The sequence below is a fragment of the Trifolium pratense genome, linkage group LG7 (genome assembly GCF_020283565.1).
Source record: "Trifolium pratense cultivar HEN17-A07 linkage group LG7, ARS_RC_1.1, whole genome shotgun sequence".
NCBI lineage: Eukaryota > Viridiplantae > Streptophyta > Magnoliopsida > Fabales > Fabaceae > Trifolium > Trifolium pratense.
In genome coordinates, this window is record NC_060065.1 from 53,960,975 (window position 1) to 53,986,677 (window position 25,703).

The window sequence follows — 25,703 nt, forward strand, 5'->3', positions numbered from 1 at the left end:
TCGAGACAAATCTAACAAGATCTCATATGCTAATATTTATCTTTATACATTAGTAAAAAAATATGGTCAAAGTAGCTTGCATGAATAGTGCACAAAGTCAAATTGCGACAATTATTTAGAGACGGAGTAACATATATATACAAAATATGGGGCCTAATTTCTAGACCCAAATTGCCCAATAATTTTGGGGCCTAAAGCCCTACTTTTGTTGGCTTTGGGCTTGGGCCGGCCCTGATAATTGTCCCAACTACAATGATACAATAGAATGTTAATGTTTATATTTTGCATCCTGATATCCTCTACTTTGACTTCTAAAATCTAAAATCAGAAAAACAGATTTTAGATTCTAGAATTCGAATGCAAGGGTAGGTTGGAATTTTAGGTGGGGGGAGGGGGGGGAGAGGTGGGAAAAAAAATCACAATTTGAGTACACAAGCTCATATGGGAATACTAGCACATAGTAGTCGGTTAGCACTTCAATAATTGACCCAATTATCCAGCAAAGCCATCAAATTAAGAAGCTCATTCAGTAGACATTAGATAATAAAACTAATCAACAGTCAACTCCTAATTCCTTTTTCTTGTAATTCATTTGTGATAATGTAAATGTAGCATAACAAAAAATTAAATGAAAAGAACAAGAAATTAAATTGTATGGCAATTAGTTGCACCACATATTGGTTAGCTAGCTTATAGTTCCCTCATTTCCCTTTCCCCTCATAATAGAGAACACTCTAAACTCATCTTAGAGAGCATATTCAGTTAATAGTTAACAGAGACATTACAATATAAGTCAGAGTCAAACTTCAAACCCAAAACACTTTAATTAGTCAAATCATTCCACATTGTAAAAACACTAGCTGCACCAACATTTGAAGCATCGGCCGCTGACCAACCTCCATAACCTCCGGAAGCCATGTCATAATCAACCTTAACAAACCCAACCTCCTCCCCTCCACTTCCACCTACGTTAATAATATTATTATTCCCAACATACCCTCCTCCACCACCATTATTCTCCATGACACCCATATTCATCAAACCCTGCTGATTCTGAATATTGTAATTCCCATTATAATTATAAAATCCTCCACTTTGCTGTTGTTGATGCAACTGAAGCTGAGTTTGAATATAACTCTGCTGATTAAACGACGACGGATCTTGAATACTACTCTCATATAAAGGTTCAAATTGCATTAAAGGGTAACCTTGTAATTGCATCCTACTTGAACTTGAAGATCCTTCTCCTCCAATTCCTCCATATTGAAAAGTAGTACTAGAGCCTAATGCTATCATCTCTTGTTCTCTTTTTCTAGAACATTCTAGAGCTTGAGCTTCTTTTAACCGTTTTGCAGCACCTCCTCCTATTGGAAGAGTATTACTTTCAAGAATCGCTTTCACGTCGTAACGATTCATGTCGAAGTTTGTTACTGCGTTTAATCCTCTAAACTTTATTGCAGCTATGTCATAAGCTTCTGCAGCCTCTTCTTCAGTACCTATAAATTATAATTATAATTATTATTTCAAATTTTATTTGTTTGTGCATGCATGGAGGTTAAATAAGCATATTATTAATTTGCTTACCAAAAGTTCCTAAGTAAAGATCCTTATTTCCTGCTACTCTGCCAATTCTTGCTTGCCATCTTCCATGTTGGTGATGCCTAAAATCATGATAAATATATACTAAGAAATTAATAAAGAAAATTAAGAATTTAGTTTATAATAAACTAAAGCTTAATTTGATTAATTAGTAGTTGTATTTGATTTGGTACCTTGTGACTCCACGATACATTGATGCACCCCTTGAAAATCCACTGCTCTTTCTGCAATTTATCAAGAGATATTGATTAGATTAAACAACTTTATTTTTTTATTTTTATCAAAATAATAATATAATAAATAAAAATGGTTACCTTCTTATGGCGGCAACAAATTCTTGTCTAGTCATGTGCTTCATATCTTCAACTTCCTTCTCATAGTTACTTATCTGAAAGACAATTAATTAATTAATTGAACCTGAATCAGGCAATATTAATGGCCTAATAATTAAGTAATTAACTGGATGAACTTACTGGAAAATTTGTAGTGGTGGATGTCCCCCAATACTTTAGTGCAGCTAAATCATAAGCCCTTGCAGCTTTCTCTTCTTTATCATATCCACCTACCATAATATAATTTATTAAGTTAATATAATTTGTAGTGGCGGAAAATGGCACTTAGTGAGGGATAATTTCTGCCAATAAATCCAGTTTTTCTTGTAGTGAATTTTCAACATTCTTCAAATTCATAATTTATCTAAGATTTAACCACTTAGACTTAAAATCCAACCATGAGGCCCGAATCTAGGATGTCAAAATTTAAAGAACATGTTAACCATCATATGCATATCTAGTACTTAATTTGCAAGCTCTAATTAAGATTTCTGACCAAGTGCATCTTCATCTATATATGTCCAATGAAATGATTACAGAACATGGCACGAAACTCGTATTTTATGGAATGTCTAAGCTTGGTTTATTAAGCTATTGCTCAATAATTTAAGGAATGTTCAAGTATAGTAGTAGATGTAGTGGGACAAGGCTTCAACCTAGGCTTGGATCCCGTAACATACCGCAATTGCAGCACAAATCCACTAAATGAAAAATGTGTCTTATATATGCACATAATATATGGGTTTTTTTTGGTACAATTATATATGTTTTTAATTGTTTAAAATAGCTGTTTTTTCTAATAGAAAATCACCTTCATTAATTTTTTTTTAACTCACTACCAGTTTGTCTGCAGAGAAGCCAGTGAATCAATATTTATAGAAACTAGCTATACAACAAAAGTTAAATCTGCTAGATACTATTCATTATTAAATCATCGCACGCTTTGGACCTAACCCAGCCAAAATAGTAAGTCATTTTTATTTTTATTTATATAAGCAAAAAGATTTTATTAATAGAAGTACAAAGGGTACTCCAACCCATATACAATGGAAGCGGTCCAAGCCCAGCATCATTGCAGGAATAACTACTCACCTTCTATGAAGGGTTCCGGTGTTTCGCTAAATTATTTGCTCAAAAACCGTACATAAAAAAAACAAAACCAATCAAACAAAAACAACAAATTAACACCGATTCATAAAATAAAGGTATATATTTAGATGGAACACTTATTAATTCATGTTTATATCCAAGACACCTCCGCTTGTGCCTATAACGATTGAACATCTAGAGCGTGATCCAAGTAGTTCAAATGGTCTATTTTATTTTGAACATACTTTAATATTATCTTAAATGTTATGTTTTACGAAACCAATCATGAAATGAGAACTAAATTTATATTTTACTCTTTCTATTCTAAAATATAAGCAAAAACAAATCAATAAAAATTAATGTATTTAATCTAAATTTTATATAAAATACATTAATTGTTGACACATTTTTATTTATAATTTAAGTAGTACCTCATACAATATCAATAATAGAAATAAGTGAGTGGCATTGTCAGTATAAACACTAAACAATTAGAAATAACCTGACATTGTTGATAATGCACGTTTCCCGCCAAATTCTTTGACATAAACAAAAATCTAATTTGACCAAATTGCACCACAATAAGGGAGCAAACCCCCACTTCTCTCGCTTAATTTGATTCCAACTTTTAACTTATCTACCTCTTCAAAATTACTACTAGACAAATATTGATAATAGAACTATTTTTAGTTTATTATTATTACTACTATAGATATTAAACTCATTTGTTCATACCTAAGAATGGAGGAAAGGAAAATATAGAAATTAAAATGAATGAAACAAAAAGTGGAGGAAAACGGATAAGAAGAATGCTAACACGTGTCTCTAATAGTGTCGTCAAATTTGTAATTTCTTATTTGGAAAGCATGTGCCTCTTATTTGCGGCCGATTCGTACTTTCTTATTTGGAAAGCATGTGTTCCTTCGTGATGAAATTTGGAAAACATGGAAGTTAGAGTCTGATTTTTTTGCAACTAGGGTTTTGTATTTTATAATGATCTATGCGCACAAATTTAAATCCACAAACCTAATACTAGCTTACCTAAAAAAAAAAAACTAATACTAGCTCACCAGTTTGTTTTTGCGTATGCTAGGCCTCTAGATGCGCATTTTTTTAAGCTACAAATTTAGCTTCTACTTTAAGCGTCAAAATGTCTTGTAATCGTGCGGTGGTGGTGGAAATAAGACAAATCAGACATATGATTATGATATATTGAAAATTGTTCAAAACACTAAATGATGAACTACACTTTTTAGAAACAATCCTCTTCATACTCACGACTGAAACATGACCTGGGATTAAGAATCTCTAAAAAAAAATTCTACCACTAATTAGGCTCATATTTTTGTTGATGTGGTATGTTGAATAATGAACTTATAACACATAGAGTAACATGACAATCATTGTTGTTAAAATCGCGTGTTAACACATAAAATAGTGGCCATGAGCAATACACGTTTTTTGAGAAATATACATTTTTAGGGTACAATGTATCAAAGTTAAAATAAAATGTAAAAAATACAGTGTAAAGAAATAAAAGGTGTAAAGTGCCTAATAAACACAGGTGGTGTGAAAAGTCATATAACCTGTGAATGTGAAGGCCACCACGCTTTGGCAAAGCCCAGATCCTGGGAAGCTTGTGGGCCGCTTGAAATGTGCTGACCCATCTTAGTGGGTACCAAAAGAAAAATTAATTCTATTTCCCTCGAGTTTATTTTCTCACGCAAATATATGCATAAAACTTTGGTAAACATTTACCAAAAAAAAAATTTAGTGTAAAAATTTACATTAAAAAAAACTTCGGTAAACGTTTATCGAAATTTTTTGCACGTTTTTGCGTGAGAAGAGAAAATTTCGTACCAAAATTGTACATAGATTTTGTCCAAAAAGTTGTGATTAGTGGGCATAAAATAAACAAATTATGAGGAAAAAAACCAATGAAAAAATATATGTTACTGTATTCATTTGTTTTGACCGTTTACTTAAAAATCAATTACTTGATGCATGAATCTTTAAAAAAAAATAAAAATTACTTGATGCATGAATAGGTTATGATATAGCAAGAGGTGAAGGCCATACGTATGCTATGCCTAGAAAAAGATTCAAGGGGAAAGTTTTACAAATCACATAATAATATCAAGGGAGGGACAAGAATCCATCTAACACTAATATGATGGTTGGTATGTGCTCATCTGCATTGCTCACATTAAAAAAACACTACAGGATCTGAAAATATTTTACGGTAAAATTTACATTACCGAAAGATATCTTTCGGTAAGATAATACTACCGAGTAACATCTCTCAATAGATGGGGTGACAAGGAAGAATTATTACCAACTTAGGAGGGGCGAAGAGTAATAATTCAATAAAATATAGTAGTTTTTAAGAAATATATTTTTAAACAATCTTGGGCCTGCCCATTTACACAATCCTATACCCTGACTATGAAAATTGCTCTTTATGACCCCATATTGCTCCTAAACCCTCCAAAAATATCGCTAAATTTGGTCCCAGTTTGCTTCGGATTAATTGTACAATCCAAAATTACTGTATATTTTGGAATATAAATTCCGAACTCGCTAAGTTTCGGATACTACATTCCAAAATGCATGCATATAGATAGATATAGTGCAAACCAGAATAGTAGTGTTCAATTACGTTTTTTGAAGTTCAAACTCAAAGTTGGGGTTGTTAAGTTTATTCCCCACCATCAAAATGTAATGCAATTAATTCCTTATTTTCATCCTCGTCAAATATTTCACATTGAATACAAATCACTTTAGCCTCACTCCCAACACCTAATCTAAATTGATCCATCAACTCTATCAATCCAACTTCAACACAACAATTGTTTATCCATACAAATACATAAAAATGCATAACATATATACATGAACAACAACAACAACAACAAAAATGCAAGAAATTGATACACTAGTCTATTTCAGAAGTTATCTTCCAAAATCATCCGTATTCGGATTGTAACTTTCGAAATCCAAAAAAAAAAAATCAAAAAAATAAAACATTTCCCTTGGTTGAGTCATTTCGAAAGATAACTTCCGTAATGCTTTGTTTTCGTATTGTAAAATCTGAAATTATCTGAGGGACAATTTCGACACTTTGAGGGGCCTAAGAGAAATCGAGGGAGCCTAAAGAACAATTTTCTTAACCTATTGTGCAGCGAAACATTCATGTAGAAAGCAACAAGTTCCCTACCCTAAGAAAAGTGGATTACCCGTTTCTCCTTTACTTCCACTCCACGTCCATGGGCCATGACTAGCTTTGGAGGAAAACTTACTCTTATTTCAAGAAAAATAATATTATTGTCCAATAATTTTTTATTACGCACCTTACCCATATGGCAACATTCTTTTCAACACAATATATAGTGATGATTTAGTCAAAAAAAATAATAGTGATGATAGCATAATTGAAATTCGTTTACCACATCAATGTTCACAAGTCAAATATTAATAGCAAGAAATAGTAAAATAAAGCCGTATATGATGAATGATAGAGTAGGGAAAGTAAACCTTACAGTTCCACCATTTTGTAGTGGTGAATGCATTTGCAAATGGAAGCACAAATTAAAGCGGGTGCAACGGGTTGTGTAATTATGCATTATGTACTATTCATTTACTTGTTTTGACTTTTGACCGTATTTTTTTTATAATATATAAATGTAAGTATTAACATATAAGATATTGTTCAATTTGTTTTTATGTATGTTCAAAATATTAAATTTTTATAATTTTTACTAATAGACAATTAAAAATATTAGTGATCAAAATTATGCATTGACGTACGTGCAGTGGTCAAACAGAGTCTTATAATTAGGGATGCAGGTAGTAATAAATTTTGTAGTGAAAAGAGTTTTTTTTTTTAAATAGATTATACATTTTTTATTTTTTAACTAGTGTCTCAAAAACATTAATTAATATTTTTTTAAAAAATCAATTATATGGTGTCTAAGATTCGGCAACTACGCATTTTCAATCCCAAAAAATCTTAGATATAGGCGATGTGTTGTCCAACATTTTTTTTATTATCCGTCTCTGGTCTAGTTGACTATTTAATTTGGTTTGAATGTCAATTTTAGCATCAAGTGGTTCAAGTCCTCTCAAATCGCACTTGATGTTCAAACCGTGACTATTTATACCAAATTTAGCGTCAATCATCACCAAACTAACTAACTATCAATGAGATAGATACAATATTATATAAAAGCATTCGTGTACAATGTGAAGGCGTATATATCTTAATTCGTAGACTTTAATTAATGTCCTCAAAAATCCAGAAAGCATCTAGCCATGCATGCATATATGAGAGGTTGCGATAATCTACTTTGGAATCATATCTAACTATATCTCATATACAAGAGAATATTAAAGATTATAAGTACTATATCTTAATTAACATAGTCAAAATTAAGTAATAAGAATTGAGCCACCAAACCAACTAAAGATTGAAGTATTAATTCCTTTCTCTACTAGTCGGTAGGTAAATGTTATCAAGGATTTTGATCATGGAAGATCACCTAACTTGTACACAGATCACGATTCCACATTATATATTTTATAATGTTTTTTGTGAATTGTAAAAAGTATTTAAATGAATTAAAATCACCTAGCTTGTTTTATATCTTTCTCTCCTCAAATTCACAATTTCAAGTATTAGAATATTTACAAATCAAAAGCTAATTTGTTGTTAGTGTTAAAGGAAGCATAATCATCGTGTCCACCACTTGTCTACTCTAAGATCTAATTTAAATAACTATAGACTTTATTAATTCTAATTTATATTACCTCAACATCTTTTGTGTTTTGCATAAAGCCCGCACTTTTGACAATGAAGCCATTACTAATTAAGCATCCACCTATAGTAAATCATTAACATGGCAATGGCTTTATCTAGATTGTTTAATTAATTGGTCATTGTTTTAGTGTTTAGCAAAGGGGTTTTTGAGGTTTAGAGATTAATTTAATTTTCAGTTGAAAAGTCATCTAATATTTAATTCAAAGATTAAAATAACAAGATGATGTTGTTTAGTCATTGGTATATGAGATCATCTACATAATATGTACTATTAGCCTAAGAGCAATCAAATAAGTGTGAGTTGAACAAACATTTATTCAATACTTTAAAATAATCTCTCACACACACACACACATATATATATATATATATATATATATATATATATATATATATATATATATATATATATATATATATATATATATATATATATATATATATATATATATATACACGGAGTATTGCTCAACACTTAAATTTTTCATCCAATTTAGGACTTTTGCTCACACTTGTCACGATAATTTTTCTCTCTAGTGTGTGGCCATCAATTTATTATATGCTCCACTTCAAACAGAAGTTTTTTTAATCACCATATACTTATATTGTAGTTTTCGTTGCATTCAACATGACACGTGATATGACCATCATTATTAGAAAGATTTTCGACACAAAGAGTCACTTGAACTATCGGCTCTAATTTGTTGAATCATGAGGGCGGACCCAAAAACCATCCACATTGGACAAAAAAACAACTCCTCAAGTAAATATTAAACTAATAAACATTATTAAAAATTTAACAAATAATTCTACCAAAAAATAACAAATAATGAATTAATTAATACGAGATTATATACTCCACATAGAAGATTTGATTGCCTAAATCACGAGTCTTATATACTATCACATGGAAGATTGGAAGTGTTCTTATAGTTTTAAATACAGTATATAAATTCTTGCGATTCAGACAATCCAATCTTCTTAGTCACATGGAAGAAGTGACTTACGATATTTATATGAATTAATCCAATCTTCTTATATACTGTGTTACGATATTTATAAAACTCGTAACACAGTATATTTATTCTTATAGAATTTAAAAGACAGCTAGAATGGACATTTCTTCTTATAGTTTTGGATATGTATGAATTAGTATGATATAAGTAATTAGCAAAATTAATATATACCTATAGTGACTTGCGACTAAAGAACGAAAAATTTTTTTCCTACCCCAACAATCTTCACTTTACCCCAACAATCCTATTTGAAATGACAAATATACCCTCATATATAATGTAAAACTGGAAAAAAAAAATCATTATTTACCCTAGTCAAAAAAGTGTTCCGGTGTGAGTTCGGCGAATTTGAGCGAGTAAGTACAATTTTACATACCGGTACACTTTTTCGAAGTGTGCCGGTTCGATTTCCTTACCGGTACACTTGAAAACAAGTGTTCCGGTATGAATATGCATACCGGTACACTTGAAAAAAAGTGTACCGGTATGCATATTCATACCGGAACACTTTTTTTCAAGTGTACCGGTATGAATATTCATACCGGAACACTTGACAAAAAGTGTACCGGTAAAGACGATTTCTGCGTATCATATTACATACCGGTACACTTTTAAAAAAGTGTACCGGTTCACAGTGAATTTTTTTTTTAAATTTTTTTTTTTTTCAGTGGTGCGTACAAGAGGAGGAGACGGTAGAATTAGGCATAACAGAGGACGCGGAGAGTCTCGGCCACATCAGGAGGAGCCGGAAGACGATGAGATGCCGCCAGTGCATCAGGAGCAGGTTGAGGAGCAGGTTGAGGAGGAGGCTGAGCAGCAGGCTGTGCAGCAGGCTTGGCCTGGAGGGCCGATCGATACGAGTCTTTTGACTCGATACGAGCATCATGTTGCTCGTCATGTATGGTTTGGTCAGGTACTACTTTGTTTTTTTTGTTATTATTTGTTAAGTTATATTGATCATTTTTTTTTAATTTGTATTGTTTATACTCTCGTTACAACTGTTAAATCCTTATTTTACATACAAATTTAGTGTTAAAATATTATTATAGTTCATTTTCAATGTCTTATGATATGCATCCAATTATCCGGTCTAATTTATTATTCAGAATGTTTTTTTATTAAATATATGTAGGAACGTGTCGAAGGTGACAAAATTGAGCTACGAATAGTATCTTTAGGAAGAAAGTTAGCTGACAGGATTCCTGATCACCATCCTCAAGTTATTCAAGGGTGGTTGAATATTTCGGGGTTGTGCTGGCTTGAGCGGACTAGCTTGAAATTTACCGATCGGCAGCTTATATCCGCATTTGTTGAGAGGTGGCACCCTGAGACATCGTCATTTCACATGCCGTTCGGCGAGATGACTATTACTTTGGACGATGTGGCATGTCTTCTGCATCTACCTGTTAGGGGTCAGTTTTATACTCCTGTATCAGTTTCTCAAGAACAAGCTGCGGAACTTGCAGTTGAGTTGTTAGGAGAGGAGTATGAATTTGCATTGCGAGAGACTGTAGCGCAGAGGGGTGGTTATTTTTCACAGCAGTGGCTATATGAGAGTTATAATAGGAATGCCAATTTCTACGGGAAATATGACTGCGCAGCTAGGGCATGGATGTTGATGTTGGTGGGATCTACCATTCTGGCCGATAAGAGTTATACACGTGTGGATGCCAAATGGCTACTTCTGTTTAGTGATTTGTCTGCAGTCCATACATATTCGTGGGCCAATATTGCATTAGTTTGTTTATACGATAACTTGAACGATGCATCCATGTTTTCTACGAGGGCCCTTGCAGGGTATGCGACACTTCTTCAGGTATGCGACACTCACTACAAAGACATAATTTAAATATTGCGTAATTAAATTTTTTTTCTCTTTGCTGTGCAATTAAATTTTGTTTTTATCTTTATTGCGTAATTTAATTTTCTTTTCTCTTTGTTGCGTTGTTAACAATTTTCTTTTTTTTCTTTTTTGTAACAGTGTTGGATCCACGAGTATTTTCCTACCCTTGGTAGGCGGGCTCAGTCGGATCTTAATTGTGATAATCCTGGATTTCCTCGAGCTATGCGGTGGATGTATAAGCAAGGGAAGACCAAGCTCCCCGAGTATCGGCCTATATTGGATGCACTGACCCCTGATGACGTGATATGGCGTCCGTTTGAGACTCACAGAGGTAGCATTCCTTTTGATCTGATTACTCTGTATAGTGGTCATCTGCGTGGATCCACGGTAGTTCCTTACTTGCCCGAGAGGTGTATTAGGCAATTTGGATTTGTACAGTATATACCACCACCACCACCTCTAGCTCCTGCCTACTCTGATATTGATAGCGACTGGATTGGTTATCACGCGTCCGTTGATCGGATCCTTCAGCCGACACGTCCAGTGACATATGCTAGTGAGACTGTACCTGATTACATGTCCTGGTACTATAGGGTATCACATCCTAGACTGTGTCGCCCTGTTGATGGACCACATGGAGCACCACCAGTTCCGCACTATGCACCTGCACCTGCACCTGCACCAGATGCCCCAGTAGACGATGCACCAGCAGATGATGCACCACAAGAAACTGCACTACAGCGTGAGCGGAGATGGAGAGGTATGGCTCGAGGCGCGCTTGAGACATTTCTTACGAGGATAGACGCTGATAGGGATGATGAGGATTTTGAGGAGCTTTTTTTTGCACTAGATGTATGTCGTGGTGCATACCCATGACTAGTTTTTTATTGTTATGTTTTTTTGAACACCGGTTTATGTACTTTTATTTTTGGATTGTGTATTTTGTTGAACTATTTTTACTATATCGTGTACTTTATTTAGATTATGAACTTTATCGATCAAATGTTTTTTATACTTCAATAATTATTTTTTGACACAAATAACGTTGCTAAAGTAGGCATTGCATTTTATTGACATAAAATATTTTTTAACACAATAAACGTTAATAACGAATTTAGATATTTGATAAAACATAAGTAATATAAATATTCGACATAAAATAAACAATTAAAAATTATTCAACAGACATAACACCACTAAGAGGTTTCACCGGAGGATTTAGAAGGTTCCAATATTGTAGGCGTCCGTTTAAGTTTGACATCCAAGACTTTGCTTCATGTGAACAAAATTTCTTCCAATCAGCTGTAACTTCGGGCAACGGAAACCCCTTTGACATGTTTACCGGAACCCAATGATTTCCATTGACAAAACCAATACAAAAAAACCTTGCTGAAGAGGAATATGAAGTCATCATAGGAAAGAAAGTCTTACTAGGTTTACCCAACGTGACGAGAACGACATTATACCTATTTGCTACCAAGTAACCCATAGCAGGTATGGTGAACCATCTAGTTGCTACCAACGAATCTCTCACAACCTGCAAATCTTGTCTGAATAATTTCTCATACAAATTGTTATTATTTCTAAGCTCTTCATCTAACTCCCGGCGGACGATGGACCAACCTTCCTCTGTGTAACCAAGTAAAGATGCAACAGCTCTAAAACCACAATTTCCATCTTCAAGCACATCAGCAATGTCAACAATATGTGGATGCATATGATCAGGAAATTGCCCCAAATATTTCTGAGATGTCAGTTTTTTAGACATCTGAGATAGTTGTTTCTGAGATGGTTGAGATTGTTGCTTCTGAGAGGGTTGAGATAGTTCCTTCTGAGATGTTTGTGATTGTTGTGTACACAACCTCTTCGATGTACCTAGATTTATGTAAAAACAAAAAAAGTTGAATATATAATAATATAATATTGACATAAAAATATAAGCAATAACTATATTATCAAAAAAATAAATTAGTCACCTTGTGAATCACCATATTCTCTTTCAACGTGTTCAAAGTATGATGGATCACGATACACATCATAACCTTTTGGTGCTTTGCCTTTATTTTTGTTCTTCACTCCTCCTCTGGTTTTTATTTTTTCAGGTGGTGGACACAATGAACTTGAGGCTGGATAAGCAAGTTCAAACACTTTACTCTTCAACGCTCTTTTACCAACAATATCAAGTGACCGAAATCGAGTCCATATGGCCTCCATTGCATTACTCATGTCCAACTCATATCCATCCTCTGTGTCATCCTCCAATGGTTCTTCCATAGTTAATTTCTTCCAGTGACCGTGAACTGAATCTAACGGTATCGGTACACCGCTGGTTGTATATCCACTCAATTCACAAGCACAAGGCAACTCACATGTTGACCTAAGTTTGCAACCACACAAGTTTTTATTTGTTCCAACAATGTCAATTCTCTCCATCTCATCAGAAATTAGTGTCATAGCAGCCCTGGAGACAAAGTTTCTCAAATATTGAAAAAATGGACTGCTATGTGTCTTTTCTGTATAGTAAAAACTTTTTTGAAAAGACTTCTTTATTTTGTCAACTTCTAGTCTTATGTTGTCATTCATGCCTTCCAAACACTTGCATAAGTCTCCTTTGCTGTGTTCCAACATTTTCTTCAGTCTCCAATGTGCAGACTCGACTCTAAATATCAAATTGCAAACAATAGTCAATTAAACGCCAAAAAAAGAAAAATATGATTTCAATTTAAAATAAAAAAATTATACCTATTAGTCGTTGTGTTTCCTAAATGCATCACTCGATTGGTCCATGCTTCAACAAATTGTTCTTTGTGAGGGGCCAACCAGGTGTTATTGACATATTCGACAAAATTGCTTGAATTAACACAAGCTTGCTGAAACGCATTCAACCGTTGCTGATACTCCACCTCATCCGGACTTTGAACAACATCTCTCCACAAATTTTTCACCTTCTGTTTCATATCCTTAGGTATTTGCACGGTGCATCTCGCATTCACATTTTTGATTATGTGCCACGTACAAAGCATATTAGTAGTATGTGGAAATATATCTTTAATTGCATTCATCAAAGCAAACTCCCTATCAGTCAAAATTACTCTAGGAAATATATCTTGCTTTGTAATCAATTGCTTCAGCTTACCTAACGCCCAATGATAATTGTCCGTCTTCTCAGATTCCATGTAAGCAAATCCAACAGCAAATGTCATGTTAGTTGACGTTATGCCAGCAATTTCAAGCAGTGGCTGTCTATATTTATTAGTTTTGTACGTGCAGTCCATAACCAAAACAATGGGAAACAAGTTCAACAACTTGATTGAATCTGGATGCGCCCAAAAAATATCACTCAAAACATCGGAGCCATCATCTTTTCTTCTATTCCAGCTGACATATTTTGCATCATCTAACAACTGTAGCAAGTGTTGCAGCTCTGTTCTGGAACCTCTTTCCTGTATTTGCATCATGTGTCTTTTCCTATATACAAGTGTGGCATCAACAACAGACTCTGGATTTTGATCTTTCAAATCTAAAACAATGTGTCTTGGTGCTACTTTACGCTTTGTCAAATCTTGAACACGTTTGTTTTCATCAGCGGTTAAACGTGCCTTGCGAGGATGACCATGATATTGGTCAGGTAGCCCGTGGTTGTGAACTCCATGAATAACCTGAACTTTCCATCCTGAACCATCTGTTGAAGGTGCAGCTCTAATTTTAAATGGACAGTTACACTTTTTCGATGCAGATGTCGTGGAACTTTCTGAAGAGTCATACTTTCCACCTTTGTCACAACCCAAAATCAACTTGTCATTTCTTCCTCTTATTCCGTTCTTTTTATCCGACCGAGTAATGATAATACCGACTTTATTGGCATCTCCAACATCTCGAGCCCATTTGACAACATCATCTGGGGTAGCAAATTTTTGATGAGTTGTAAAAACATCCGTAGTATCTACCAACATTTGACTTGTATCGCCGAGATAAGCCATATCTGTTTAAAAATAAAAAAATAAATTAAAATTAAAAAAATTAAGAATAACATACCGGTACACTTATTACATACCGGAACACTTTGACTACCGGAACACTCTAAAAAAGTGTACCGGTATGTATAATGATAAACAAAATATAATTAACATACCGGTACACTTTTTAAAAAGTGTGCCGGTAACATTAACGTACCGGTACACTTTTTAAAAAGTGTACCGGTAAAATAAACATACCGGAAACGTTATAAAAAGTGTACCGGTATAATTAACATACCGGAACACTGTTAAAAAAGTGTACCGGTAAAGTTAACTTACCGGTATGGATAATTGCTTACCGGAACAGTTTTTCGTGAGGATAAAAATTCTACCGGAACAGTATAATACGACAAAAATTGTTTTTTTAAAATATATTAATTTTTAATAAGGGTATATTGGGTATTTTTAAAAAAATGTTGGGGTAAAGTGAAGATTGTTGGGGTAGGAAAAAAATTTTTCCTAAAGAACAATGAACATGTTATTTGTCACACGACATTTATTGCTTTGTCTTTTGTTGACAACAGTATTTCTCTTCAATCTCCGTGGTTTACCCGTGTGCTTATGGTTTAAAATTTCCAAACTTTTATTTTAAGTTTTCATAGTTTTTACTCCCTAGAAAATTTTATATAAAATGCCGAATTTGAATATAGAAATTTTAATTATGACATTGAACTCAAGTGATTAATAATATTTCTTAAAATGAATTGTTCGAGAAAATTTGAGTTCAGTTCTTAGCGAACAATTTTTGGTTGGATTTTACGTTTTTCTTGGTAATATAAGTAAAATCACTTTAAAAACTATATCACTTAGAAATCAAACTCGATTCTTTCAAATATTTGGTTTAGAGCAAAGTTCATCAATCACAAATTAAATGAAAACTCATATTCAAAGTTTTTTAATGTAGAACTAACAAGCAGTAATTAATTATAAGTGAAACCTATATAAGTGAAGCCTATGCAAAACACATATAGTCAAATAATTAACTTCAAAACTGATTGGTGCAATGAGTATGCATCTAAATTAAATTTGAATTTTCGATAATAAAAAGTCAATTTGACAATAATGTAATGTAAATGTAAATAGAGCAACCCACTTGGGTTGGTGCATTGGTATTGGCTTGGGATCTGGAGTGTGCTCCTCTTGAGGTCTGAGGTTCGATTCTCTCTAGCACCAATTTGGGTGGGCTAATTTAGCTTATTCAAAAAAAAAAAAGTAAATAGAGCACGCATGGCTTATTAATAGTAAGCATATTGAGAATTTAATTAAAGTGGCATATCTATGATGAAGGGTGAGTGAAATGTCCTGTGTTTATAAAAGAATGGATTAGTAAATGACAAGTTCACAAAAGGTTCCAACATTGAGTGCTGTAACATAGGAATTGCACGTTCAAGTTCTACTTGGATTATTGCTTTTTAATGCATTTTGCCTTTGTCCCCAAATAAAACTTAGAAATATAGGGAAGCCCCATGTGATAACCGTACGACCAATTCATTTTGTCATTTTGTTTGCCAAGTTGGCTTTATTCATTGTTAGATAAGTCTTTTTATGGGTCTCACACGTGTGATTACATACATTCATGTGATTTCTCTTCTTGATATCAGTAAATGCTTCCCCTAATTTATCTAAACATAAATAAATGCTTTCCCTTTATAAATCTCATATTTGCTATATATAATTTCAGATATGATTTGGTCAGAGATATTTTTTTCAATATTATTAGACGTGCGAGAATTTATCCGAAGAAAGAGGCATTATTGAACTTTTTAATTGACCTACAAGAAGCGATATTAACACTTTGTTTAACGTATGTTCTGCTGTTTGGATGAGTAGGTGGAAAACATGTTTAAATTACTTCAAGAAATATTAGTGTTGTGAACTTGAGATTAAAAGTACTATAAATTGAGGGACTGTGAACCGTCTGATCAAGATCAGACGATTTAAATTTTAAAACTGTTTTCTATTTTGTTTTAATATAAAATTTTGAGTTGACATCTGAATCATCCAATCAAGATCGTAGGTCTATAACTAATGACTGCACGACTGCATCTACAACAGTTGGAATTTACTCAATCCATCCCAAATTGAGCCCATGAAATAGTATACTCCTATGTCAATCAACAAACAAAACAAGCAAATAACGACACACTTAGAAACAAAAAACAAAACAAAGGAAATAAAAAGCCAAACTCCACAAAAAGATAAAATATGTTGCTATAAAAGCCAAATTGGCAACAATCACAACCATGTACTCATCTCTATAATTCACAATCTGTCTCTCAAACACACCTTCCCCTCTCTATCCCACTCAAGACAGAATATGGATCCACCAACACCACCCAATAATGAACAAAACCTTAACCTCAACAACCTAAAACCACTCAAAATCTTAGGTAAAGGTGCAATGGGAACCGTTTTCCTCATTCAACAAAACAACAACTCCAACATGGCACTCAAAGTAGTTGATAAATCCTCCACTCACGACGCCGAACGTCGCGCCCGTTGGGAAATCCAAGTCTTATCAACTCTGGCCCACCCATTTCTCCCCTCGCTCCTGGGCTCATTCGAAACAGCTCACTTATTAGGCTGGGCTGTTCCGTATTGCCCGGGAGGCGATCTCAATGTGCTCCGTTACCACCAAACGGATCATGTCTTCTCAACAACCGTTATCCGTTTCTACATAGCAGAAATTCTCTGCGCTCTCGACCATCTTCATACAATGGGCATCGCTTATCGTGACCTTAAACCAGAAAACATTCTTATTCAACAATCTGGCCACGTCACCTTAACTGATTTCGATCTCTCACGTAAACTCACTCACAAAACCGTTAAAATTGAAACCGTCGATAACAGTATCCATGAAACTCGCCGCAAAACTCGGCGGTGGCGAGTCCCACTGACGGAACCTAACGGAAAGATAGCACGAGTTATTCCGGTGAGTCGACGCGGTGTGAGTTTCTCCGACGGTGAAAGGTCTAACTCGTTTGTCGGTACGGCGGAGTACGTCGCGCCGGAGGTTATACGCGGCGACGGACATGAATTCGCGGTTGATTGGTGGGCGTTTGGAGTTTTAACTTACGAGATGTTGTATGGGAAAACGCCGTTTAAGGGGAAGAATAAGAAGGAAACGTTTCGAAACGTGCTTTTCAAGTCGCCGGAGTTTGTTGGAAGAAAAACGGCGTTAACGGATTTGATCGAACGGTTGTTAGAGAAAGATCCGTTGAAGCGATTTGGTTATGGTGGTGGAGCTAATGAGATAAAAGAGCATGAGTTTTTTAGAGGGGTAAAATGGGAAATGTTGACGGAGGTTGTACGGCCGCCGTTTATTCCGTCAAAAGATGACGGTTATTTAACGGCGGAGAAATTTGGTGAGGGAATAGTGAATATAAGTGATTATTTTGAGAAGTTGAAATCTCCGGCGGTGGTGTTGCCGTCTTCGCCGTTACGGTCACCGTCTTCTGAGTTTCGGGATAGTGTTTCTTTTGATGAGTTCTGACGCACGTGTGGGGTTTTGCACGTGTGATGAGACGGAGTTAGTTGTATTCTTTTTTTGTAGTTGAACAATTTGCATAGAGAATAATGGTAGAACGTGAAGAAGCGGCGTTAGTGTAATACTCATTACTTGGAATTTTGTGGTCACAAGTTATGTATACTAGTACAAAATACGTATATAGAATTGTACAATACTACTGTGTATACCTAAAAAAAATTGTACAATACTATTCTTTATACCTACTCCCTTCATCCCAAAATATAAGAATTAGTTTGACTATTGTATGTATGTCAACGCACAATTTTGATAATTAATATTTTTTATTATACATTAGTAAAAATTATAAAAACTTGATATTTTAAAAATACTCATCGAAACAAATCAAACAAGATCTTATATGTTAATATTTATATCTATATATTATTAAAAATATATGGTCAAAGCAAGATAAGTGAATAGTATCATTTAGTGAAAGTAGCTCTTATATTTTGGGACGGAGTGAGTATTAGTAACATTTTTTCTCTCGAGTTAACTGATATTCATTTAAAATAACTTTAAAGATCAAATTCAATATAAAATGATAAGTGACTCAAGTATCTACTATTTGTGTCACCGTATATATTCGTTAATACTTGTGTTTAAACTAAACTAAAATATTTTAATTTGACATGATTGTATACGTAATTGCTTACCTTTGTTGGATTTGGTGGTTGATCCGTAGATTTTATTTTGTTGAGAGATGTACCCAAAATAGTTAAAACTTGACCATTATTAATGAATCAATCGTATTCAGATACTTATCATTGTTTGTTTATAGGTAAACCCTTAAAGATATTTTTGGTTTTAGATTGGTCCCTTAAAGAAAAAAAGGTCCAAATAAGTCCCTTAAAGAAAAAAAAGTCTGAATAGGTCCCTTAAAGACATCTCCGTTAATCAGTTTGGTCCCTAAAAAGAGGTCTAAATAAGACCAAACTGATTAACGGAAATGTCTTTAAGGGACCTATTCGGACTTTTTTTTCTTTAAGGAACCTATTTGGACCTTTTTTTCTTTAAGGGACCAATCTAAAACCAAAAATGTCTTTAAGGGACCATTTTATTAATTAAGCCTTGTTTATAATACTCTCTCTGGTCCTTTTTATAAGGAACACTTAGAAAAAATTACACAGACCAATGAAGCACATTTAACATAGTTCTTTTCATTTAATACTCTTATAAATTTAAATTTATTTCATGTATACTCTTATTTAATTACTCTTTATTCAACTAACTTACTTATTTTTAAATTCTCTCTCATAATAAATAAGGGCATAAGTGAAATTGAACATTTAAAACATTTGAAAATTGGTCAAAGTTTCTTATTAAAAAGACCAAATTTTTTGCCCTAAGTGTTCCTTATAAAAAGGACCGGAGGGAGTATATGGAAACTAGCTAGTCGTACACTATCATGTACTCCCTCCGTCCATTATTATAAGCACCTCTTGATGTTTTTAAAGCATATTAAAAAAAAGTTTATAGTGTGTAACCAAAAAAAAAAAAAAGTTTATAGTGTAATTAATGTGTACTTTTTAGATGTTACAATTATTAAATTGTCCTTGGTGAAAAGATGTATTTATAGTTGACTTTACGGATTCCAATACAAAGTAGGGTTATGTTTGGAAAAATAATAATAAATGTGTCTAGGGAATTGAAAAAGAACTTATATTTAGGGACAAATTTTATGTTTGAAAGAATGTTTATAATTAGAAACGCAAGGAGTATAATGAAAGAAATCTTAGAAGTTGTTTGATATTAAGGTGGCTATGCGAAAATCACAGCGAGCCACATCGATTTTGCAAAGGTACAAAGTGTAGCTTCTAAAAATGGCTTCTAAAATCACGGTGACTCACCATGAGACTTAACTAATTTTAAACTTGGTACAATAGTGTGTTGACTGTTGTTGAAGTGTCTTTGATTCCTCGATAATGTATGGCTAATACAGTAATGATGAATTCATTGCTACAATTGGGCAAGCACTAAAGGGCTAAACTAAAGGCATTTCTCTTTTGACAAGATTAAGCATATATTAGGCGTACCAATGATTCTAATTCTTAGTATTCGAATAAAGATTAATTAGCATTACAAAATTTGTATACATAGATTACATAATAATGAGCTACTGAAGTTATAATTCCTTAACATGTGTTTTAGCTTGTTGTTTGTTCTTCTCTTCGTAATCAAAAGCTTGAGCTTTTTCTTTTTGACAGATCAAAAGCTTGTGAGTTAATTAAAAACTTCTCTTTTTGTATTTTTCTAAATTGCAACCGCAAGAATGCAAATTCAAACACGATTAAAATTGTTTTTATGATGATTACATGATACATTTCGGGTACAAGTGTACAACCAGATGCCAAAGTTCTTCTACAAAATGGGGGGTGTGCTTACAAACACCCGATGCCAAATTTTTAAATTAGTGTGAAGATCATATTTGGGGTAGAACCATATATTTATAGTGATCATGAGCTCTAGTACACTCTTGATTGTTCCTATCTTCACTCGAATTAATGACTATTGTGACCAGATTGTTGTTGAGCAGTCACACATCGGTTGAGATAAATTGTTTATATGAAGTAGATGTAATCCTCACTTTACAAGCCGGTGGAGACGTGTCTAGTCTTCCAAAATCCTTTCTATCGGATGCGCTTATCTCAAGATGACATCGAGAGTCATTTTCACACTGCATTATTCCTTTTGATATATATTCTTTTCGGTTCTTTCTTTAGTGAATCAGATATTTATATATGTTTTGTTTACGCAATGTAGATCTCTGTATCAATTGATCCTATCGCTATTTGGACCGGTCTGCTTAGACCCATACCATTACCATAAACGCATAGAATGATTGGTTTAGTAAATGATGCTTTGTTAAAAAGCTCAAATGAAAATTACACACATTCATCTAGTTTTTATAATTGAGAATTTTATTAGATGTGTACATGTACGTTTGTCTAAAGTACAAACTGATGGTGAGCACATCCTAGATGTGTCACTTCAATGTATTGTCCCATATGCAGAGAATCTGGTGCTCATTTGTAAATAAGTGATTAAAGTAGGAACAAGTTCCCCTACAACTAGCAGTAGTAACGTAAATAAACAAAGTATTCCTTATGTCGGCTAAATTTTGTCTTCATAAGATATGAAATTATTCGATTAGAGAAAACCATTTCTAAGTTCAAAGAATCTTCTGTTTTAAATTAAATTTACAAGCTTATAGCTCATTTTCTAAGCTAATGTTTTCAACTCATTTTTCTAATTAAGTGCAATATGTTTATATTTTCAATTTGCTAGTACTAAGTCACCACCGTTAAATATGTTTAAATATGTTTGTATCTCAACCCTAAAAGTTTGTTCAAAAGGTGAAGTTGCCCTCACATATTTATACACTCAACAGCCTGGGAACCTAAGCAATATGAGACTTCAAACAAACTTAGACAACACAACTACACATTCCAACACCCACCCTCACGCCTAGCGTGGTCTTGGGTCAAATGCTCACATTGCAGTCTTTAACCATACCATGCTAAATATGTTTGGTTCTCAACCCCAAAAGCTAGCTCAAAGGGTAAGGTTGCCATCACATATTTATACACACAACAGCCCGAAAATCTAAGCAATATGAGATTTCAAACAAACTCCGACAACACAACTACACATTCCAACAACCACTACCAAAAATAATCAGTTCAAGTGTTAAGGGATGTGTTTTTCTTAAGTATATATGGTTAAGGGTTTGATTATGAAATCTTAATTCATGTGTATGAAAAAAATCGTTTAAGATAAGATGATTCACTTTATATACTCCTCAAATTTTTCGATAGAGATTAATTACTACTTAATATCGATAGAAACTTCGTACATACATTAACATTATCTTAAAAAAATAATAATAATGACTCATGCATGATAGATACTTGTGTAGAGTGGACCATACACTATTTATTGTTTTGTATTGTGTTTTTCCCTCAACAAACAACAAAAATATACAATGCTCGATGGATGCTTTCAACTATTCTATCTTCTGGCTAGATTTGAAATCTTCCCTCTTGTTGTCTCACCTCTTCTGATTTCTGACTTATCATTTGGCTCTCTTTAAGTCTTTATTTTTTTTTTGAGTGGTCCTTAAGTCCTTATATTATTACAATAGTATAAATATAATGTACAATATAGTTATAAGATAAGATTACCTAATTGAAGGGATAAGTTGCCGAAAGCTATTGGTATAATTATAACTTTAGAAGAATTTAGTCCAAGTTCTTTAGAGAAAAGATTATTACCTTTTAATAATGGATGTTGAAATGAAAGCCAATATATGTGCTTGAAAGGAAAAGTGAGGAAGTTCAATTTTGCATTGATTAATTAATTGTATGTAATCTATAATTCCCCAAATCATGTTTTTTTGCCGTTAAAACATAAAACAAATTAAATCAATCAATCATTCTAACAAATAAAAGTGCTCTCATTCTTTTTGACCATCACACTTGGCATTACAAGTTTATTAGAACCTTGTTTTCGTGCAATTTAAATGGTTTGTTGTGCACTGTCAAAAAAAAAAAATGGTTTGTTGTGTATAGATAAAGGAAATATCACCTTGACTACTAATGAATTTATTCAATTGATAAATATATTGGACCTTTCAAGAAGGTGGTCAGGAGTTCGATGTCCAACTCCTGCATATGAAAGGGATTTGATTGAGATGGAAAAATTCACTTTGTGTGTTTCATAAGTTCTCTAACAAAAATTAGTCATCGCTAATAATGAAAGAAACTTCATGTTTGATCAAAAAATTTTACTTATATCATGGTAATCCAAGATAATAAAATAAAGGGGGTAGAAAATTTCTTACTTACACATTTCGAAGTTTTTTCTCAAGGCAAAAAAAAATTTGGAAATGTGTTCTGAAATATTTATTCAAGGACAAAAATGAAAACCTAGGGATAGAAAAAAAACATAGGGGTGGGGAGAGAAAAATTACACTTCAAATCCAATGGTCAGAGAGGAAGCCCAATATATTTAAATTTGGAGTAGCTGCTAAGCCCGCTTAAGAGGCAATCAACCCAAGAGGAAAAAATAATTTCTTTTCGTACCCCCACTCTTATTGTGCACTCTCTGTCTTTCTATTTTTATTCTTTGGCATCATGGAAATGGAATGGCTGCTCCAATAAAGTGAGTTCAATCCTTACTCGTGACCAACTTGAGAAATTAAAATACCAGAATAGACATGCTTCTCATGTATTGTTCTCTGAACAACCTATATTCAAAAAATTGAGAAAGCATTTATATGGCATATTAAGAATAAGAAAATATTTATTAAAAAAACTTTAGAGCATTCCAATAAGAATATATTGTTAAAAAGTCTAACATCGGATATGAGATGACCTTGATAAGTGTTTATAAACAAGTGGTAATCCTGACCTTACAAGTCGGTTTTGTGGAGATGAGTTAGACTCATACTTATATTTCTAATAATTTCTAACATATATAATTAAGTTTTATAGACTAATGATTCGTTGCTTAATTTTTCTTATCACCAGAGCAATCATGATGTGGGAGAATGAGTATAAAAAAAATATTAAAGTACCTTAAATTATCATCAATTTTAATGAGGAAATAATAGATATAGTTAATTCAGTATCAATCATTCATTGTAATTAGCTAGCTGTAATTTCTATTCAACTGATCTTGCATATCTGTATTTATTTCAAATATGTAATTAGCCTAAATCAATACCTTAGAATAAGGCATGATTTCCTTTGTACGGTTATGACTTTGGTGTATATATTGACACCCTGAAGTAATGCAAAGATCATCTTTTCTTTGCCAATTCTTATTATGGCATCAGAGCTAAAAGATCCAAATGGTGAAAAACCAGTGAATTCTGAAAAATCAGAAAAACGACAGAATTCTCCAGGGAAGCGAAAGACTTCTCCTTTTGATCTCACCTCAAATGACAATCCTGGGAATCTAATTACTCAGGTACAATTGCGAGGCGAGAACTATGACGAATGGTCAAAGGCCATGAAGGTTTCTCTTCGTGCAAGAAGAAAGTGGGGATTCATCGAAGGGACGATCGACAAACCAAGCGATGGGACCCCTGAATTAGAAGATTGGTGGACTGTTCAGTCCATGATTGTGTCATGGATATTAAACACAGTGGAGCCGAATCTGCGTTCTACCATATCCTATTATGAGAATGCACGAGATTTGTGGGAAGACATTAAGGAAAGGCTCTCGGTCGCAAACGGACCAAGAATACACCAACTGAAAACAGATCTTGCTGCATGTAAGCAGGCAGGAATGACTGTAGCAGCCTATTATGGGAAGCTGAAGGTGTTGTGGGATGAACTCGCAAACTATGAACAAATACCAGTGTGTAGTTGTAATGGCTGCAGCTGCAGAATAACTCTAAAACTTGAAAAGCGCAGAGAGGAGCAACGAGTGCATCAATTTTTGATGGGACTCGACGATGTTGTTTATGGAACAGTGCGTTCCAATCTTCTCGCTGTTGATCCGCTGCCATCTCTTAACAGAATTTATTCTACCATGATACAGGAAGAACGTGTCAGAACTATCACCAGGGCAAAAGAAGAGCGAGGTGAAGTCATGGGGCTTGCAGTGCAGATTGAAAAGAATAGAGGACGTGGAGATTTTAAAGACAAATGCACTAACTGTAATAAAAGTGGACATGATTCTGCTAACTGTTTCGAATTGATTGGATATCCTGATTGGTGGGGCGATAGACCCAAGTCTGAAAGTAAAAGTGGTGCGCGAGGGAAAAGCCAACATCGTGGAACAGGTCGTGGAAGAGGATCTGTTACTGTGCGTGCCAATGCTGCACAAGCTTTTGCAAGTTCATCTGCTGGAAATGTCGAGAAGAATGGTTTTCCAGGAATAACCTCTGAACAATGGCAAAAATTGATGGAGGTGCTGAACATAAGTCCATCTGACACGGAAGATAAAATGACAGGTAAATCTCAAAGCAACACATGGATATTAGACAGCGGGGCTTCAAATCATATGACTGGTAACATAAATTTCATATCTAGTCTGCATAATATACAAACCACCCCTGTTGGAATGCCAAATGGGCAGAATGCAAACGCAACTAAGGAAGGAGTTGTCTTGTTTGATGGAGGGTTCAAGCTGTATAATGTTCTCTATGTCCCAAATCTTCAATGCAATCTAATATCTCTCTCTCAATTGATGGATGACTTGGATTGCATTGTTCATTTTGCTGACAAATTGTGTATTGTGCAGGACCGCATTTCGAGGACGCTGATTGGAGCGGGTGAAAGGCGAGATGGGCTCTATTATTTTCGGACAATTCAAAGAGTGCAAGCATGTAGAGTTGTGGGAGTAAATCAACTTGAGTTGTGGCATCGGCGATTAGGACATCCATCTCTGAAAATTACTCAACTAGTTTCAAGGTCTAGTAAGAATAAAGATCATGTTGATTTGAATAAGAATTG

At 33.9% G+C, this 25,703-nt stretch overlaps 4 protein-coding genes across 4 annotated transcripts; 2 read left to right on the plus strand and 2 right to left on the minus strand.

Moving 5' to 3' along the window:
- Positions 1-572: 572 nt before the first annotated feature.
- LOC123898679 (AP2-like ethylene-responsive transcription factor PLT1) lies at positions 573-2,171 on the minus strand. Its single transcript, XM_045949692.1, has 5 exons — positions 2,073-2,171; positions 1,914-1,987; positions 1,773-1,823; positions 1,585-1,661; positions 573-1,496 (listed from the first exon to the last, which is right to left on the minus strand). Exons 1-5 carry the CDS (start codon positions 2,166-2,168, stop codon positions 823-825), a joined length of 972 nt encoding a protein of 323 aa, XP_045805648.1. The 5' UTR covers positions 2,169-2,171; the 3' UTR covers positions 573-822.
- A 7,973-nt stretch (positions 2,172-10,144) lies between these two features.
- On the plus strand, positions 10,145-11,700 carry LOC123893547 (protein MAIN-LIKE 1-like). Its single transcript, XM_045943275.1, has 2 exons — positions 10,145-10,668; positions 10,834-11,700. Exons 1-2 carry the CDS (start codon positions 10,198-10,200, stop codon positions 11,569-11,571), a joined length of 1,209 nt encoding a protein of 402 aa, XP_045799231.1. The 5' UTR covers positions 10,145-10,197; the 3' UTR covers positions 11,572-11,700.
- A 79-nt stretch (positions 11,701-11,779) lies between these two features.
- LOC123893546 lies at positions 11,780-13,543 on the minus strand. The gene is made up of 3 exons (XM_045943274.1): positions 13,438-13,543; positions 12,672-13,354; positions 11,780-12,570 (listed from the first exon to the last, which is right to left on the minus strand). Exons 1-3 carry the CDS (start codon positions 13,464-13,466, stop codon positions 11,870-11,872), a joined length of 1,413 nt encoding a protein of 470 aa, XP_045799230.1. The 5' UTR covers positions 13,467-13,543; the 3' UTR covers positions 11,780-11,869.
- A 3,342-nt stretch (positions 13,544-16,885) lies between these two features.
- Positions 16,886-18,509, plus strand: LOC123900049 (serine/threonine-protein kinase UCN-like). Its single transcript, XM_045951349.1, has one exon. It carries the CDS (start codon positions 17,029-17,031, stop codon positions 18,202-18,204), a length of 1,176 nt encoding a protein of 391 aa, XP_045807305.1. The 5' UTR covers positions 16,886-17,028; the 3' UTR covers positions 18,205-18,509.
- The last annotated feature ends 7,194 nt before the right edge of the window (positions 18,510-25,703 follow it).

What these genes read in the sequence shown, in the direction of transcription:
- LOC123898679 (XM_045949692.1), bottom strand. Translation starts at nt 2,168, where the DNA reads ATGGTAGGTGGATATGATAAAGAAGAGAAAGCTGCAAGGGCTTATGAT. An exon ending in TTTGTTGCCGCCATAAGAAG is followed by an intron (nt 1,824 to 1,913) that starts GTAACCATTTTT and finishes GATAAATTGCAG; the next exon opens with AAAGAGCAGTGGATTTTCAA. An exon ending in TCTTTACTTAGGAACTTTTG is followed by an intron (nt 1,497 to 1,584) that starts GTAAGCAAATTA and finishes TATAATTTATAG; the next exon opens with GTACTGAAGAAGAGGCTGCA.
- LOC123893547 (XM_045943275.1), top strand. Translation starts at nt 10,198, where the DNA reads ATGCCGTTCGGCGAGATGACTATTACTTTGGACGATGTGGCATGTCTT. An exon ending in GGTATGCGACACTTCTTCAG is followed by an intron (nt 10,669 to 10,833) that starts GTATGCGACACT and finishes TTTTTGTAACAG; the next exon opens with TGTTGGATCCACGAGTATTT.
- LOC123900049 (XM_045951349.1), top strand. Translation starts at nt 17,029, where the DNA reads ATGGATCCACCAACACCACCCAATAATGAACAAAACCTTAACCTCAAC.
- LOC123893546 (XM_045943274.1), bottom strand. Translation starts at nt 13,466, where the DNA reads ATGCATTTAGGAAACACAACGACTAATAG. An exon ending in GGAAACACAACGACTAATAG is followed by an intron (nt 13,355 to 13,437) that starts GTATAATTTTTT and finishes TTTGATATTTAG; the next exon opens with AGTCGAGTCTGCACATTGGA. An exon ending in AGAATATGGTGATTCACAAG is followed by an intron (nt 12,571 to 12,671) that starts GTGACTAATTTA and finishes ACATAAATCTAG; the next exon opens with GTACATCGAAGAGGTTGTGT.